At 48.4% G+C, this 17,379-nt stretch overlaps 1 protein-coding gene across 1 annotated transcript in view; it reads left to right on the top strand.

Annotated features, from left to right (window-relative positions):
• The window catches only part of gh1 (growth hormone 1), a gene marked incomplete at both ends in the record, with an annotated part of 3,882 nt that extends 2,206 nt beyond the window's left edge, over positions 1-1,676 (top strand). Inside the window, 4 exons of the mRNA XM_080010160.1 lie at positions 227-343; positions 936-1,073; positions 1,205-1,351; positions 1,614-1,676. Coding sequence (XP_079866286.1) covers positions 227-343; positions 936-1,073; positions 1,205-1,351; positions 1,614-1,676 — 465 coding nt within the window. The remainder of the gene's footprint in view (positions 1-226; positions 344-935; positions 1,074-1,204; positions 1,352-1,613) is intronic.
• Between the last annotated feature and the right edge of the window lie 15,703 nt (positions 1,677-17,379).

Below are 17,379 nucleotides of genomic sequence, written 5' to 3'. Positions count from 1 at the left end.
TAATGTCTGAGCTAACTAACCTACTAATTAACCTACTATATATAATTATTTCTACTAATGTCTGAGCTAACTAACCTAATAACTGTATAATTATTACTTCTAAGGTCTGAACTAACCTAATTACTATATAATTATTACTATTAATGTCTGAGCTAATGAACCAACTAACAAAATACTTACTACTACTGTCTAACCTGCTAACCAGCTAACTAACCCGTCCCAGCAGCAGGGCTCCCTGCAGGTGGATGAGCAGCGCCAGTTGAATAAAAACTTCCTTCAGGATTTCTGTAACAGTGACGACATCATCAGCCCCATCGACAAGCACCAGACCCAGCGCAGTTCAGTAAGACAGCGGTCTGTCTGTCTTTCTCTGCCTGTCTGCTTTTCTCTTTCTCTCTGTCTACCTGTCTGTCAGACTTAATGTGCACCATCAAGGTTTTCATCTTATGTTAATATCCGATGATACATTCTTAGTATTTCAACATGAAAACATTTAAACATCATGACATATTTAAATGATGAAATAATGAAATGTTGAAATTTTGAAATATGAAATGATGAAATATTGAAATATTTAATTAATGAATCCAGTTTGTGAATTTTCCTTCATATCAGATCTACAAAACCTTGTGTAAAAGTTTGTCAAGGTTACAAGACACAACATTTTAAATACTTAGATTTCCCATGTCCGCAGTTTTGTCCCGGACAGTTGGTTTTAATTCCTCTTTCTTTTAAAAGATTTGTGCTGGTCTGTGAAGCCAACAGAGCACTTCCCATGATTAGCTCTTAGGTTTGATGCGAGCTGGTCCGGTTGTAGTCCGGGTAGACCCCAGGTCCTGGTAAAACCGCAGGTCCTGGTAAAACCCCAGGTCCTCGTATGGTCCTGGTAGACCCCAGGTCCTCAGCTGGTCCCCCTGTGGTTGGGTGTGGTCCAGGTCCTGAAGCTGCTCTCGGTCTCCTACCGGCTGGTGGGGTCCTGGGAGTTCCCCAGCCGGTTCCTCGCTGCTGGGATCAGGAACCAGATTCCACAGAAACTGATGGAACTCAAGACGGGAATCGATCTGCTAATCAAGGTGAAAAAGGGATGGATCGATCTATTGGTTAACCGATTGATTAACTGACTGATTTACTGATGAATTTACTGATTAACCAATTAACTGATTACCTGATTGATTGATGGACTGATGAATGGATGGATCTGCAGGTTCACCAGGGCAGCATGGAGAGCCTGGTGGACCCCGAGCTGTTCCAGTTGGTTCCCTCTGGAAGCTTCTATCAGAGCGCGCGGAGCGACGACTCCCTGCAGCACAGCTTTGAGCTGCTAGCGTGTTTTAAGAAGGACATGCACAAGGTGGCTAATGCTATTCTGGAGCAAACGCTAATCCGGAGCTAACGCTAATGCAGAGCTAACGCTAATCCGTGGCTAACGCTAACCCAGAGCTATTGCTAACCTGAATTTAATGCTAATCTGGAGCTAACGCTAGTCTGGAGTATACCCTTAGCTGGAGCTATCCTTTAGTTTGCAACTGTAGCACTAGCCGTAGCGTAACTTGATTAAACATACGTTGTTATTTTCTGTCATTTGAACTCATTCTTCTTTCTGTGTCCTGTAGGTGGAGACATACCTGACTGTTGCTAAGTGTCGTCTTTCTCCCGAGGACAACTGCACTCTGTAGCCCCGCCCCATTGATTAACCCGGCCTCGCCCCTTCCTAGTTTATACCAAAGATTGTTGTTTTCCGAGTGCCCCCTAGTGATGAAAAGTTTGTCTCTTTTTGGAGATCAGTCCCTTTAGGATTTGCCCCTGACGCCAAGTAGCGCACGTGGCATCTGGAACCACTTTGAATCCTCGTTTTATGATCCTTGTAACAAAGAGCTGATTTTGCAGAAAGTTGAGAGTTGATTAACTCCAACCAAGTTGTGAAGTTTTATGTGATTTGTTTTCGACTCGCCATCATATGACATCACTTCCTGTGATCCAATGCAGAAAGGAAGTGGTTTGATGTTGATCTTCATAGTCTGAGCTCTGATTGGTCGTCAGTCATCCAGATCCAGATTCAGATCAAGATCTAGATTCAGACCCTGATCTGGATCCAAATCCCTGAAATCTGAACCAGGGTGAGTCACACCTGGAGCCCCTCACATTGTGGTGTTGCCCCTCAGTGATGTAGTCCCTCCACTTGTTTACGAGCTGATTATTGATAGATGATCGAAAGGTCTGTTGAACTCTCTGCTGTACTTTGTGTTTCTGTTTAAATAAAGACTTTTCCTCTGCTGATCCACTTCCTGTTTGTGATCTTTACAGGAAGTAGTAATTCCATATCACATCCATCACTTCCTGCACAAATTAAACTTCTTGGAACTTTTAATTTGTAATTGTACTGAAAACACGAAATTCAGCAAAAAAAATAATAATAATTACAACAACATAAAATATAGTAATAATAGTGATAACATAATAATAATAATAACAATAATTATAATGTAAAATATAATAGTAATAATATAACAATATAGAATAAAAAAATATAATAGTAATAATAATATCAAGTAATAAATTATTATTAATAATAATAAGAATAATAATAATAGTAATTATAATAATAATAATAATAATAAGAAAAAAATAATAATAATAATAAATATAGCTGCAGGCAGCAATACACAGGGTCGAGTTTAGTCATTAGGTTAGGTATGTATTACAGTTCTCCGGATTCTGTGCAACGTAGACCTAAACATGGTAAAATAGTTCTCCAAAGAGGGGGGTTGGTGGTGGTTCTGTATAACAAAAATTGTGCTCTTGTCATCCTACAGGTTGTCCACAGGACAGAGCTATTGCAGCAGTTGTTGATGATTTACGAATGAATAAAGAGTTGCATTGCAGGTTGGGAAGTTGAACTCCCCTTGCAGAACTCTTTCTTAGATGCAATAGCATACACATACTCTGTGTTGTATGTCCAGCATGCTGACAGCACAGGTTAAAAAAATAATAATAATTGAAAAAAAAGGAAGTACAGAGGACAGACTGGCTGATTGCAGTGTGGAACTGGATCAGCAGCTCCTGAGGCAGGTTGAACTTCCTGAGCTAGCACAGGAAGCCTTTTTGATGATTGTGTCGATGTTGGGTGTCCACTTTAGGTCCTGGGAGATTGTGGATCCCAGAAACCGGAAGGATCCCACAGCAGACACAGGGCTGTTGAGTATGGTGAGGGGGTGCTCCTCCTCAAGTCCACTGTCATCTCCACAGTTTTGAGCTTGTTCAGCTCTAGGTTGTTCTGACTGCACCAGAGGACCAGCTGTTCAACCTCCCGTCTGTATGCAGACTCGTCACCGTCCCAGATGAGGCCGATGACGGTTGTGTCGCCTGCAAACTTCAGGAGTCTCAGAGACGGGTCTCTTGAGGTGCAGTCGCTGGTGTAGAGGGAGAAGAGCAGAGGGGACAGCACACATCCCTGGGGGGCACCGACGCTGATGGACCGGGTGCTGGATGCGGTTTTCCCCAGCCTCACTTGCTGCCTCCTGTCTGTCAGGAAGTTAATGATCCACTGGCAGGTGGGGGCTGGCACAGTGAGCTGGGTATGTCTGGGGCGGAGGATTTCAGGGACGATGGTGTTGAATACCAAGCAGAAATCCACAAACAGGACCCTTGCGTATATCCTTGGGGAGTCAGTGTTGCAGGATGTAGTGCAGTCCCATGTTGACCGCATCGTCAACCAACCTGTTTGCATGTAGGCAAACTGTAGGTGGTCCAGCAGCGGGCCTTGTGATCTCCTTCGGGTGGGCCAACACTAGTCTCTCTGAGGATTTTATGACCACAGACATCAGGGTGACGGGCCTGTAGTCATTTAGTGGCGATAGTGGCGCCGCCCCTAGCGGTCGCCTGCGCCGGCGGTCCGGTTACTTTCTTACTCTTTAGTATTTTTTTCCTTTTTTTATCACAATGTTCGCCAGAAAAACATCAACAATTAACTCATACGGCCGCGATGCACTCATGGATATAAAAATTTCCCTAAACGAACAACTTTGGGACTTTTTATCCGTGGGAGCAGAGTGGCCGGCGGAAATCCTACGCGGGAACACTCGCAACAGCAACTACAACAAAAATGGAGCCGCTGTTCCACAAGCGGGCCCACGGAGGAAGCACCGAGGTAAACGAGGCGGCATTCGGGTCAGAATGAGGACGCAACCTTACCGTCCACCTCTGCCAAGCATCCTTCTTGCTAACGTCCAGTCCCTGGAGAACAAGATGGATGAACTTCGAGCGAGGATTCAATTCCAGCGTGACACGAGGAACTGTTGCGTCCTCTGCCTGACGGAAACATGGCTGACCCCACTGGTGCCGGATGAAGCCATACGTCCAGCCGAGGCCTTCTCCGTGTTCCGCGGCGACAGAACGGGAGAGTCGGGGAAATCCAAAGGTGGAGGCGTCTGCCTAATGGTAAACAACCGCTGGTGTAACGCCAACAACACCAAATTCCTCTCCCACTCCTGCTCGCCGAACCTGGAACAGCTGACCATCCTATGCCGTCCATTTTATCTCCCCCGGGAATTCAGCACGGTCATCATTACAGCCGTTTATATCCCACCGCAAGCGGACACCGACGCAGCTCTGTCGGTTCTGCACGATGTGTTGTGCGGATTTCAGAACAGACATCCCGACGCGGCTGTGGCGGTGACTGGGGACTTTAACAGGGCCAACCTTAAAAAAGTTCTGCCAAATTTCCACCAACACATCACGTGTTCCACCAGGGGAGACAGAACTCTGGACCATTGTTACACTCCTTACAAGAACAGATACAAGCCCGTCTCGCTCCCTGCTTTCGGGAAATCAGATCACGCCGCGATCTCGCTGCTTCCTGTTTACAGGCCTCTGATCGCGCGGGATCTGGTGATGACGAGGGAAGTGAAGCGGTGGATGGACCAATCAGAGGCTGCGCTTCAGGACGCTCTGACTGACGTAGACTGGGACATGTTCCAAGCAAGTTCAAGTGACGTCAGCGAGTTTACGGAGGTTGTAGTGAGTTTTGTGGCTACGCTAGCGGATGAAATCGTTCCCACGGTGAAAGTTCGGATATTTCCAAACCAGAAACCATGGGTTGATAAATCCATCCGCTGCGCTCTGAATGCGCGCACGGCCGCTTACAACGACGGACTTGTATCTGGTAACATGGACAATTACAAAGCGGCGTCATACAATCTGCGGAGGGCGGTGAGGGACGCTAAACGGACGTACAGAGACACCGTGGAGCTGCAGATGGAGCGGGGGGACACAAGACGCTTGTGGGAGGGGCTGCGAACAATAACAAACTACAAGAGCAGCTCCTCCCCAGCCACGAGTGCGGACGCCTCCCTGGCCAACCAACTGAACTCCTTTTATGCGCGGTTCGAGCCTGGCAGCAGCACCGCTAGCTCGCCGGCTAATTGGAGTTACACCGCTGGGGACGAGCGCGCACTCTGTGTCCGTGCACGAGGTCAGGAGGGCTTTGATGCGGGTGAACACCAGGAAAGCTGCGGGCCCAGACGGCATATCTGGACGAGTACTGAAGACCTGTGCTAACCAGCTAGCTCCGGTGTTCACCACAATATTCAACATCTCCCTGGCTGAATCAGTGGTCCCATCCTGTTTCAAGAGGTCCACCGTCGTTCCTGTCCTGAAGATCGCCTCTCCAACCTGCCTGAATGACTACCGTCCGGTGGCCCTCACCTCGGTGGTCATGAAGTGTTTCGAGAGGCTGATTAAGGATTACATCTGCGCCTCCTTCCCCCGCACCTTGGACCCGTTGCAGTTTGCGTACCGGCAGAACAGATCCACGGATGACGCGGTCTCCCAGGTACTGCACACCACGCTCACGCACCTGGATGGCCAGAAGGGGGCCTATGTGAGAATGCTGTTCATTGATTATAGTTCAGCTTTCAACACCATAGTTCCCACCAGACTGGCTGTCAAGTTGTTGGAGCTAGGATTGAATGGTCCGCTGTGCACCTGGATCCTGGACTTCCTCACAGGCCGCCCCCAGGTGGTCAAGGTGGGGAAGTACATGTCAAGCTCCCTCACCCTGAATACAGGATCCCCCCAGGGTTGCGTCCTCAGCCCCCTACTGTACTCCCTGTACACACATGACTGTGTGGCCAGGTCCAGCTCCAACACCATCATCAAGTTTGCTGACGACACCGTGGTCGTGGCCCTGATCACTGACTGCGATGAGAAGGCCTACCGCGAGGAGGTGGCTGACCTGTCACTCTGGTGCCAGGACAACAGCCTCCACCTGAACGTCAGCAAAACCAAGGAGCTGATTGTGGACTTTAGGCGTGGATCACAATCGAGGACGCACGCGCCCTTGTGGATTAATGGGACTTCTGTCGATAGGGTGAGCAGCTTCAGATATCTGGGAGTCCACATCACAGAGGACTTAACATGGACTGTTCACACAGACACTCTGGTGAGAAAGGCGAGGCAGCGTCTCTACCACCTCAGGCAGCTGAGGAAATTCCGGGTCTCGGTGAGGATCCTCAAGTCCTTCTACTCTGGAGCAGTGGAGAGCATCCTGACAGGCAACATCACTGCCTGGTTTGGGAACTGTACTGCCCAGGACAGGCGGGCCCTGCAGAGGGTGGTGCGTTCAGCTGAACGTACCACTGGAACTACCCTCCCCCCCTTGCAGGAGTTATACACCAGGAGGTGTAGTAGCAGAGCCCGTAGGATCATGAAGGATCCTCATCACCCCAACAACGGACTGTTTCAGCTGCTGCGGTCAGGCAAGCGCCTCCGCAGTCACGCAGCGAGAACAGAGAGACTGAGACTGAGTTTCTTCCCTCAAGCCATCAGAACTGTCAACGCTGACCTCACCAGGGGTCCTAACTGAGCCATGCACTAGGCTCCACTACCTACTGTACTGTATGTAGCATACTGTACCGCATACTGTATCACTGTTCAGGGTTGTTCGTGATGCCGTATTGCTGCGCCGTACTGTTGTATACTGTGCTGTATTATCCCAAACACTACCTCACACTATTCACATTCACATGCCACTTTAATTCACATGCCACTTTAAATGCACATATCTGTATATACATAGGCATATTCCTTCAACCTATTCCATTTTATTTCAATTTATTTTTATTGTATTTTATTCTATATATTTTTTATCTTATTCTATAAGTATTCCACTTACTGTATTATGTTTTAGGAGTCAGTTAGTCGGTCTATTAGAAAGGAATTTTCTACTTTTTATTTTATTTTTGTACTTTTTCCTAGGACTTATTGTGTGCTATCACCGGTTGCGTTGCATTACATTTCACTGCATATATGTATGGAAGTATGTATATGTATGTGACAAATAAAAATCTTGAATCTTGAATCTTGAATTTAATCCAGAGATGGAAAGTTTCTTGGGGACGAGGATGATTGTGGAGCGTTTAAAGCACGAGGGGACTTCACACAGCTCCAGTGATCTGTTGAAGATCTGTGTGAATATGGGGGCCAGGTGGTCAGCACAGACTTTCAGGCAGGAGGGAGACATTTGCTACTTTGATCTCCTTTGTCAGTGTGTTTGTGGCCTGGTTGTACAGGATCCTGTCCCCACTTCTATCGGCCTCCTCCATGGCGTGACAAAGCTGCCTGAGATGTGCAGTCAACCAGGGTTTATTGTTGTTGCAGGCGCAGAAGGTTTTAGTCGGAACACACGTCCTCACAAAAATTGATGTACGATGTCAGTTTCAGTGAGTTTATCCAGATCTGTAGTATTAGCCTCTATAACACTCTAATCAGTGCAGTCAAAGCAGGCCTGTCACTCCAGCTTTGTCTGGTTGGTCCGTTTCTTCACAGTCTTGACCACAGTCTTAGGAGACCTTAGTTACTGACTGTAAGTCAGGAGAAGATGAACCAGACAGTGATCAGAGAGTCCCAAAGCTGCTCGGGGGACAGAGCAATAGGTGTCCTTTAATACTGTGTTGCATTGCTCCAGTGTTTTCTGATCTCTGGTTGGACATTCAATGTGCTGTCTGTATTTTGGCAGTTCGTGGCTGAGGTTTGCTCTGTTAAAGGCCCCAAGAACAATGAGCACAGAGTCTGGGTGTTCTCCCTCCATGTTTGTTATCTGGTCAGCCAGGTGTTGTCAAGCCTCACTAACACAGGCCTGAGGTGGGATGTCAACACAGACCAGGATAAAGGAGAACTCGCATGCTGAAAAAAATAGTTTACAGTCAATGAAAATGGTCTCTCGTCAGGGCTGCATGATTTCTTCAGTGCTCTGACATCTGTACACCAACCTTCGTTTATGTAGAAGCAAAGTCCGCCGCCCCCGTTTTTTTCCACTTAGTTCCGTGTCCCGCTCTGCTGGGAGGAGTTGGAAGCCCGGTAAATGGAGTGAGCTGTCCGGGATATGCTCTCCAAGACAGGTTTCAGTGAAGCACAGGGCAGCAGATCTGCTAGTCCGGGTTTGCTCTGTTGAGGAGCAGTAGTTTGTCCATCTTGTTAGCCAGAGATCAGACATTGACCAGGTGGATTGACGGGAGCGCAGTACGACATCCCCGCTGTCTCAGCATGCACTGTGTGTTCTGACACCTTTCTATCAAAGCACCATTCACTTTTTCACCACTTTTTGCTACAGTAGTTCTTCTGTGGCATTGAACCAGACGGACTAGGCTTGACTCCCACGTGCATCAATGAGCCTTGGGCCCCATGACCCTGTTGCCGGTTCACCGGTCGTCCTTCCTTGGAGCACTTTTGGTAGGAAGTAACCACTGCATAGCGGGAACAGCCCACAAGACCTGTGGTTTTGGAGACCCGACCCAGTCGTCTAGCATCGCAATGTGCTCCTTGTCAAAGTGGCTCAGATCCTTATGCTGCTTCTGACTGCAGCAAGTGAACTGACTGTTCCTTGCTGCCTCATATAATAATATATAACACTATATATATGTATATATATATATATATATATATATTTATAGTGTTATATATTAGATACATAATAGTCCATCCCAGGGGTGTTCAAACTTTTTTCAATGAGTGCCACATACAGAAAAATCTACAAAGGGCTGGGACACTCATTAGATAGGTGAGGTAAATCGCCTCACCTCTAGTTATTAAAGTTAGCAAAATCAATCAAATGAAGGTAAATTACACTTGATAATTGAAGATGCTTAAAGAAAAAAACAGCCTACATCACAGCTTCCATTAATGAGCTTTCCTGTATTTTGTTCCAAAAATGGTTGGCAGCACATTCTCAAAAGAGCCTCAGAATGCTTCTTCGTCAGGATGGTGATCCCCTTCACAGCCCTGTATAAAGGAGGGAAAATAAGGGAATAAGGGAAAAGAGGATGGGTGTATTTCAAGCTTGTTATGCAAATAGGTTATTGGGCTTGTTAACACATCAACTAATGTTTGTTAGAAAAAAATGTCATCAACTTCAATTGACTGAATTTATTAAGTAATTGGGCTTATTAACACATGAATACTCTGTCATATATTCTAACTCACCTATAATGGGAACAGCGTTGCACTAAGTGGGAGCAGTGATGCTGCGCTTTGGACTGAAGGATGGCTGGCAGGTCAGAAGTAAGTATGGTGGTTGAGATGCGAAGGACATCGCAGAGATTGCTGTCGGTCATTTTGGTTCTCAATCTGTTGTTGTTCAAAGTTAACTGAGAAACTGTTTGCTCACATGTGTATGTTGAGCTGAACACTCATTCTTTTTGCGTGGCATCTCATCAGAGGAAACTTGGCCTTTTCCAAGCTCTGGTAGAAGTCGGGTAGGGAGAGAAGCTGATGTTGCTTCTTCAGAGAATTATCACACTGCATTTCCATAAGTTCTAAACGCAGACTCTCTTCCACTTTTTCTGCATCCATCAGGAGGGGAGTCGAGAACAGCTTGATTTCTCTCTCAATGACAGAAAAATCTTGGAAGCTCTGACTGAATTATTTCATGAGAGATGTGATCACAGACACATATTTCCCATTTTTAGCAGAAAGCTTGGCCTTTGGAAAAGTAAATTTGATTTTGGACAGGGTGGGGAAGTGTGCAACATTGAAGTTGCGTAGTTGTGTCTTAAAGAGACGGAGCGTCACACAGAATAATTTCATGTGCGGATAAAGTTGTGGTATAAGCTGGTCTTTACCTTGTAGGCTCTTGTTCAGTGTGTTAAGATTGTAAGATCAACTAAAAAAGCCAGGTCTGCAAACCATAGAGGGTCACTTAATTCATGAAGAGCTTCTCTTTCAAAAACTGGGCGATTTGATCTGAGGGAATAAAACCGCTTCAGCAGAGAGCCGCAACTTAGCCAGCGCACATCATAATGGTAGAGTAGGTCCCCGTATTCAGCATCAACTATGTGGTAGAGCCCTTGTGTTTGAATTATGTTGTTTTCACAACAGTGTTCATCACATCACCAAGCTGGACTGTCTTGGCTAAGAGGGCTTCTTCGTGGATGATACAGTGCCTTTTAACAGCCTCACCTCCACTCTCTTGCACCTTGGCGCACACCAGAGGCGTCCTTTGCGCTCGCCTGTCATTGCTGGAGCCCTATCCGTTTTAACTCCACACAGCCACCCCTTTTAAGTCCCATCTTGTCAACTGCATCAGACACAGTTTCAAAAATGTCCTTCCACTTGAGACTCCTAAGATAAACAGCTCCTCCGTAATGCAAAAATTATCAACTCCCGCAAAAAAAAAAATAGCATCTGTGCTCTCATCACATGCAATCGGGTATAAATCAAAAGCACAACCTTTAACTGACATTTGATGTTTTAAGTTAGCTGGCAAGTCTTCGATTCGCCGCACAACTGTGTTTCTTGACATGCTCACGTTGTTGAATTCTCGTTCTCGTTCTCGTACGTCCAAGAAGTACCAAGAAGTACAATACAGTCAAGCGCAAGTTTCATGTGTGGGCCATATTCTATTATATTTTTAGAATTTGTTGCAGACCAATTAAAAATGGACCATGGGCCGCAGTTGGCCCGTGGGCCCTAGTTTGGACACCCCTGGTCTATCCCATATACATGTCTATTGCCTTTATTTCGATTTTGTACCCTCACTCAGTATTACCTTATAAACAAAATGTTCTGATTGGCCGTTAACACTATGCAGGTGTTGTGCAACATGTAGCCAGGGGGTTTTCAAAAACGAACATTTTACAGTAGATTATATTTCTGAAACATACAAACAGACTAAGGGTGAACTACCTGCCTGCCTGGCTGGCTGTCTGTCTGATCTACCTGCCAGCATGTCTGTCTGATCTGCCTGTCTGATCTACCTACCTGCATGCATGTCTGATCTACCTACCGGCCTGCCTACCCGTCTTATCTACCTGCCTGCCTGTCTGATCTACCTGCCTGCCTGTCTGATCTACCCACCTGCCTGCCTGTCCAATCTACCTACCTGCCTGCCTGTCTCCGCTAACTGCCTGCCTGTCTGATGTACCTGCCTGCATGCCTGTATGTCTGATCTACCTGCCTGTCTGATCTACCTGTCTGCCTGACTGTCTGATCTACCTACCTGCCTGCCTGTCTGATCCGCCTGTCTGATCTATCAACCTGCATGCATGTCTGATCTACCTACCGGCCTGCCTGCCTGTCTGATCTACCTGCCTACCCGTCTGATCTACCTGCCTGCCTGTCTGATCTACCCACCTGCCTGCCTGTCCAATCTATCTACCTGCCTGCCTGTCTTCGCCAACTGCCTGGCTGTCTGATCTACCTGCCTGCCTGACTGTCTGATCTACCTGCCTGCCCCCTTGTCTGTCTGATCTGCCTCCCTGCCGGTCTGTCTGATCTACCTGCCTGTCTGTCTGATCTACCTGCCTGTCTGTCTGATCTACCTGCCTGTCTGTCTAATCTACCTGGCTCTCTGTCTGATCTACCTGGCTGTCTGTCTGATCTGCCTCCCTGCTTGTCTGTCTGATCTACCTGCCGGTCTGTTTGATCTACCTGCCTGTATGTCTGATCTACCTGCCGGCCTGTCTGATCTACCTGCCGGCCTGTCTGATCTACCTGCCGGTCTGTCTGATCTACCTGCCTGCCTGCCTGCCTTTCTGATCTACCTGCCTGCCTTTCTGAGCTACCTCCCTGCCCGCCTGTCTGTCTGACCGACCTGTACGTCTGATCTACCTCCCTGTCTGATCTGCCTGTCTGATCTACCTGCCTGCCTGTTTGACTGATCTACCTGCCTGCCCACCTGTCTCTGTGATCCACCTGCCTGCCTTTCTGAGCGACCTTCCTGCCAGCCTGTCGGTCTGATCTACCTCCCTGAATGTCTGTCTGATCTACCTGCATGTCTGATCTACCTGCATGTCTAATCTGCCTGTCTGATCTACCTACCTGAGCCTGTCTGAGCTAACTGCCTGCCTGCTTGTCTGATCTGCCTGTCTGATCTACCTTCCTGCCTGCCTGTCTGATCTACCTACCTGCATGCCTGTCTGATCTACCTGCCTACCCACTTGTCTGTCTGATCTGCCTCCCTGCTTGTCTGTCTGATCTACCTGCCTGTATGTCTGATCTACCTGCCGGTCTGTCTGATCTACCTGCCGGCCTGTCTGATCTACCTGCCGGCCTGTCAGATCTACCTGCCTGTCTGTCTGACCGACCTGCCTGTCTGATCTAACTCCCTGCTTGTCTGCATGTCTGATCTACCTGCACGTCTGATCTACCTCCCTGTCTGATCTGCCTGTCTGATCTACCTACCTACCTGTTTGACTGATCTACCTGTCTGCCCGCCTGTCTCTCTGATCCACCTGCCTGCTTTCTGAGCTACCTTCCTGCCAGCCTGTCTGTCTGATCTACCTCCCTTAATGTCTGTCTGATCTACCTGCCTGCTTGTCTGATCTGCCTGTCTGATCTACCTTCCTGCCTGCCTGTCTGATCTACCTACCTGCATGCCTGTCTGATCTACCTGCCTGCCCACTTGTCTGTCTGATCTGCCTCCCTGCTTGTCTGTCTGATATACCTGCCGGTCTGTCTGATCTACCTGTCGGTCTGTCTGATCTACCGGCCTGCCTGCCTGTCTGATCTACCGGCCTGCCTGCATGTCTGATCTACCTGCCTGCCTGCGTGTCTGATCTACCTACCTTCCAGCCTTTCTGATCTACCTGCCTGCCCGCCTGTCTGTCTGATCTACCTGCCTGCCTGCGTGTCTGATCTACCTGCCTGCCTGTCTGATTTACCTGCCTGCCTGTCTGATTTACCTGCCTGCCTGTCTGATTTACCTGCCTGCCTGTCTGTCTGATCTACCTACCTGGCGGCCTTTATGATCTACCTGCCTGCCTGCGTGTCTGATCTACCTGCCTGCCTGTTGATCTACCTCCCTGCTTGTCTGTCTGATCAACCTGCAGGTCTGTCTGATCTACCTGCCTGTCTTATCTACCTCCCTGCCTCCCTCTCTGATCTACCGGCCTGCATGTCTGATCTACCTGCCTGCCTGATGATCTACCTCCCTGTTTGTCTGTCTGATCTACCTGCCTGTCTGTCTGATCTACCTGCCTGTCTGATCTACCTGCCTGCCGGCTTGTCTCTCTGATCAACCTACCTGCCTGTCTGATCGACCTACCTGCCTGTTTGATCTACATACCTGCCTGCCTGTTTGATCTACATACCTGCCTGCCTTTCTGAGCTACCTGCCTGCCCGCCTGTCTGTCTGATCTACCTGCCTGCTTGTCTGATCTACCTCCCTACTTGTCTGTCGGATCTACGTGCCTGTCGGTCTGATCTACCTGCATGTCTGATCTACCTCCCTGAGCCTGTCTGAGCTACCTGCCTGCCCGCCTGCCTGTCTGATCTACCTACCTGCATGCCTGTCTGAGCTACCTGCCTGCCTGCCTGCCTGTCTGATCTACCTACCTGCATGCCTGTCTGATCTACCTGCCTGCCCACCTGCCTGTCTGATCTACCTTCCTGCCTGCCTGTCTGATCTACCTACCTGCATGCCTGTCTGATCTACCTGCCTGCCCACTTGTCTGTCTGATCTGCCTCCCTGCTGGTCTGTTTGATCTACCTGCCTGTATGTCTGATCTACCTGCCGGTCTGTCTGATCTACCTGCCTGTCTGATCTACCGGCCTGCCTGCCTGTCTGATCTACCTACCTGCCTGTCTGATCTACCTGCCTGTATGTCTGATCTACCTGCCGGTTTGTCTGATCTACCTGCCTGTCTGATCTACCTGCCTGCATGTCTGATCTACCTGCCTGCATGTCTGATCTATCTGCCTGCCCGCCTGTCTCTCTGATCTACCTGCCTGCCTGCGTGTCTGATCTACCTGCCTGCATGTCTGATCTACCTGCCTGCCCGCCTGTCTGTCTGATCTACCTGCCTTCCTGATTATCTACCTCCCTGTTTGTCTGTCTGATCTAACTGCCTGCCTGTCTGATCTACCTACCTGCCTGCCAGTCTGATCTATCTGCCTGCGTGTCTGTCTGATCTAACTGCCTGCCTGATCTACCAGCATGTCTGATCTACCTGCCTGCCCGCCTGTTTGTCTGATCCACCTGCCTGCCTGCCTGTCTTTCTGATCTACCTGCCTGCCTGTCTGATCTATCTACCTGCTTGTCAGTCTGATCTGCCTACCTATCTGTCTGTCTGATCTACCTGTCTGAACTGAACATTTGCACATTCCTGCACAAACTGTACAGCTTTGTATATATAAAAAAAAACAGCCTTAGTTTACACATGCTTATATATTTCACCAATATTTTACTCATTGTTTTCCATTTATGTTTCATGTATGCATCGAACACCAAGACAGATTCCTTGTTCGTGTTAACTTACCTGGCAATAAAGACTATTCTGATTCTGTCTGTCTGATAGGGTGGTGATAGTAATGCAGCCCCTTGTGGTCGCCTGCACCGACGCTCCAGTCGACTTCGCACATTTTTTGTATTTTTTCAGTTTTTTATCATAATGTCCGCCAAAAAAGCATCGGCAGTTATCTCTTACGACTGTGATACACTCGTTGATATAAAAAGTACCCTGAAAGAACAACTTTGGGAGTTTTTAGTTTTAGTTCCGTGGAACTAGAGTGGCCGATTGAAATTTTACGCGCCAACAATCAACAACAAAAACAACAAAAATGGAGCCGCTGTTCCACGAGCGGGCCCGAGGAGAAAGCACCGTGGTAAACGAGGCGGAATTCGGCTGAGGACGCAACCTTACCGTCCACCTCTGCCAAGCATCCTCCTTGCCAACGTTACGACTCTGGAGAACAAGATGGATGAACTCCGAGCGAGGATGAAATTCAACGGGATACGAGAAACTGTTGCGTCCTCTGCCTGACAGAGACATGGCTGAACCCGCTGGTGCTGGATGAAGCCATTCGTCCAGCTGAGTCCTTCTCCGTGTTCTGCGGTGACAGATCGGGGGAGTCGGGAAAATCCAAAGGTGGAGGCGTGTGCCTCATGGTAAACAACCGCTGGTGTAACCCCAACAACACCAAGACACTCTCCCACTCGCCAAACCTGGAACAGCTGACCATCTCATGCCGTCCATTTTATCTCCCCTGGGAAATCAGCACGGTTATCATTACAGCCGTTTATATTCCACCACAAGCAGACACCGACACAGCACTGTCAGACCTGTATGATGTGTTGTGAGGATTTCAAAACAAACATCCCGACGCTGCTGTGGTGGTGACTAGGGACTTTAACAGGGCAACCTCAAAAAAGGTCTGCCTAATTTCTACAGATAGCGAGTGCTAAAAGGGGAGATAGAACTTTGGACCATTGCTACACACCTTACAAGAACAGATACAAGACCGTCTCGCTCCCTGCTTTCGGGAAATCAAATCACACCACAATTTTGCTGGTTCCCGTTTACAGGCCTCTGATCGCACGAGAATTGGTGGTGACGAGGGAAGTGAAGGGGTGGACCGACCAATCAGAGGCTGACTGACGTCGACTAGGATATGTTCCAATCAAGTTCAAGTGACGTCAGGGAGTTTACGGATGTAGCGGGGAGCTTCGTGGCTACGTAAGCGGACAGCATCGTTCCCACAGTGAAAGTTTGGATATTGCATTGCACTGCTGCCTCACAGCAAGAAGGTCCTGGGTTCGATTCCTGCCTGGGGCGCTGCTGGCACCGTGCTCCGGCGGGTTATCTCCCAAATAGGAGCCTTTCTGTGTGGAGTTTGCATGTTCTCCCAGTGCTCACATGGGGTTTCCTCCACCTAACGTCAGTAAGGACCCCCCCCAAAAACATGCACACATCATCATCTGACCAGCGATGGACACTCATCACCAGGTCGCTGGGCGTGTCCACGAATGCTGAACCACTGCTCCTGGCTATGCCCCCGGAGGAAGGACAAGCCAGGATGGGTTAAACGCAGAGGCCTCATTTCACCGGCCACCATCCAAAACATGTGTGTGTGCATGCATGTGTTGCAGTGTGCTGTGTGACAATAAAAGACTGTTCTTCTTCTTCTTCTACGACGACGGTCTTGTATCCGGAAATATGGACAATTAAAAAACGGCGTCAAACAATCTGCGGAGGGCAGTGGAGGACGTTAAACGGACGTACAGAGAGAGTGTGGAGCTATGATTGCGCACTCTCAGGGTCTGAGCTTGACGTCCGGTGGCCCTCACCTCGGTGGTCCTGAAGTGTTTCGGATTGGATTACACATAATCACAAAGGTGTTGATTAATGGGACTTCTGTCGACAGGGTAAGCAACTTCAAGTACCTGGTAGTCTACATCACAGAGGTTTAACATGGACTTTACAAACAGACACTCTGGTGAGAAAGGCGAGGCAGCGTCTTTACCACCTCAGGCAGCTGAGGAAATTCCGGTTCTCGGTGAGTCCTTCTACTGTGGAGCAGTGGAGAGCATCCTGACAGGCAACACATCACGGCCTGGTTTGGGAACTGTACTGCTCAGGACAGGCGGCCCTGCAGAGGGTGGTGCGTTCAGCTGAACGTACCACTGTAACTATCCTTCCCTACCTGCAGGACTTATACACCAGGAGGTGTAGTAGCAGAGCCCGTAGGGTCATGAAGGATCCTAATCACCCCAACAACGGACTGTTCCAGCTGCTGCGGTCAGGCAAGCGCCTCCGCAGTCACACAGCGAGAACAGAGAAAGTGAGACGGAGTTTCTTCCCGCAAGGCATAAGAAATTTCAATGCAGACCTCACCAGGGGTCCTTACTGAGCCACACACATAGGCTCCACTACCTTACTGTACTGTATGTAGCATACTGTACTGCATACTGTGTCACTGTTCTGGTCACCATATTGCTGCACTGTACTGTTGTATACTGTGCTGTATATCTCACAAACACTACCTCACTTTATTCCAATGCCACTTTAATGCACATATCTGTATATACAAAATAGCCAATCCCATATACATAAGTCTATCCAATATACATAAGCTTATTCCCTTTATCTAGTTTGTACCCCCACCCCG

This window comes from Zeus faber (assembly GCF_960531495.2).
Source record: "Zeus faber genome assembly, chromosome: 11".
Taxonomy (NCBI): Eukaryota; Metazoa; Chordata; class Actinopteri; order Zeiformes; family Zeidae; genus Zeus; species Zeus faber.
This window is presented reverse-complemented; position numbering and strand designations above follow the sequence as displayed.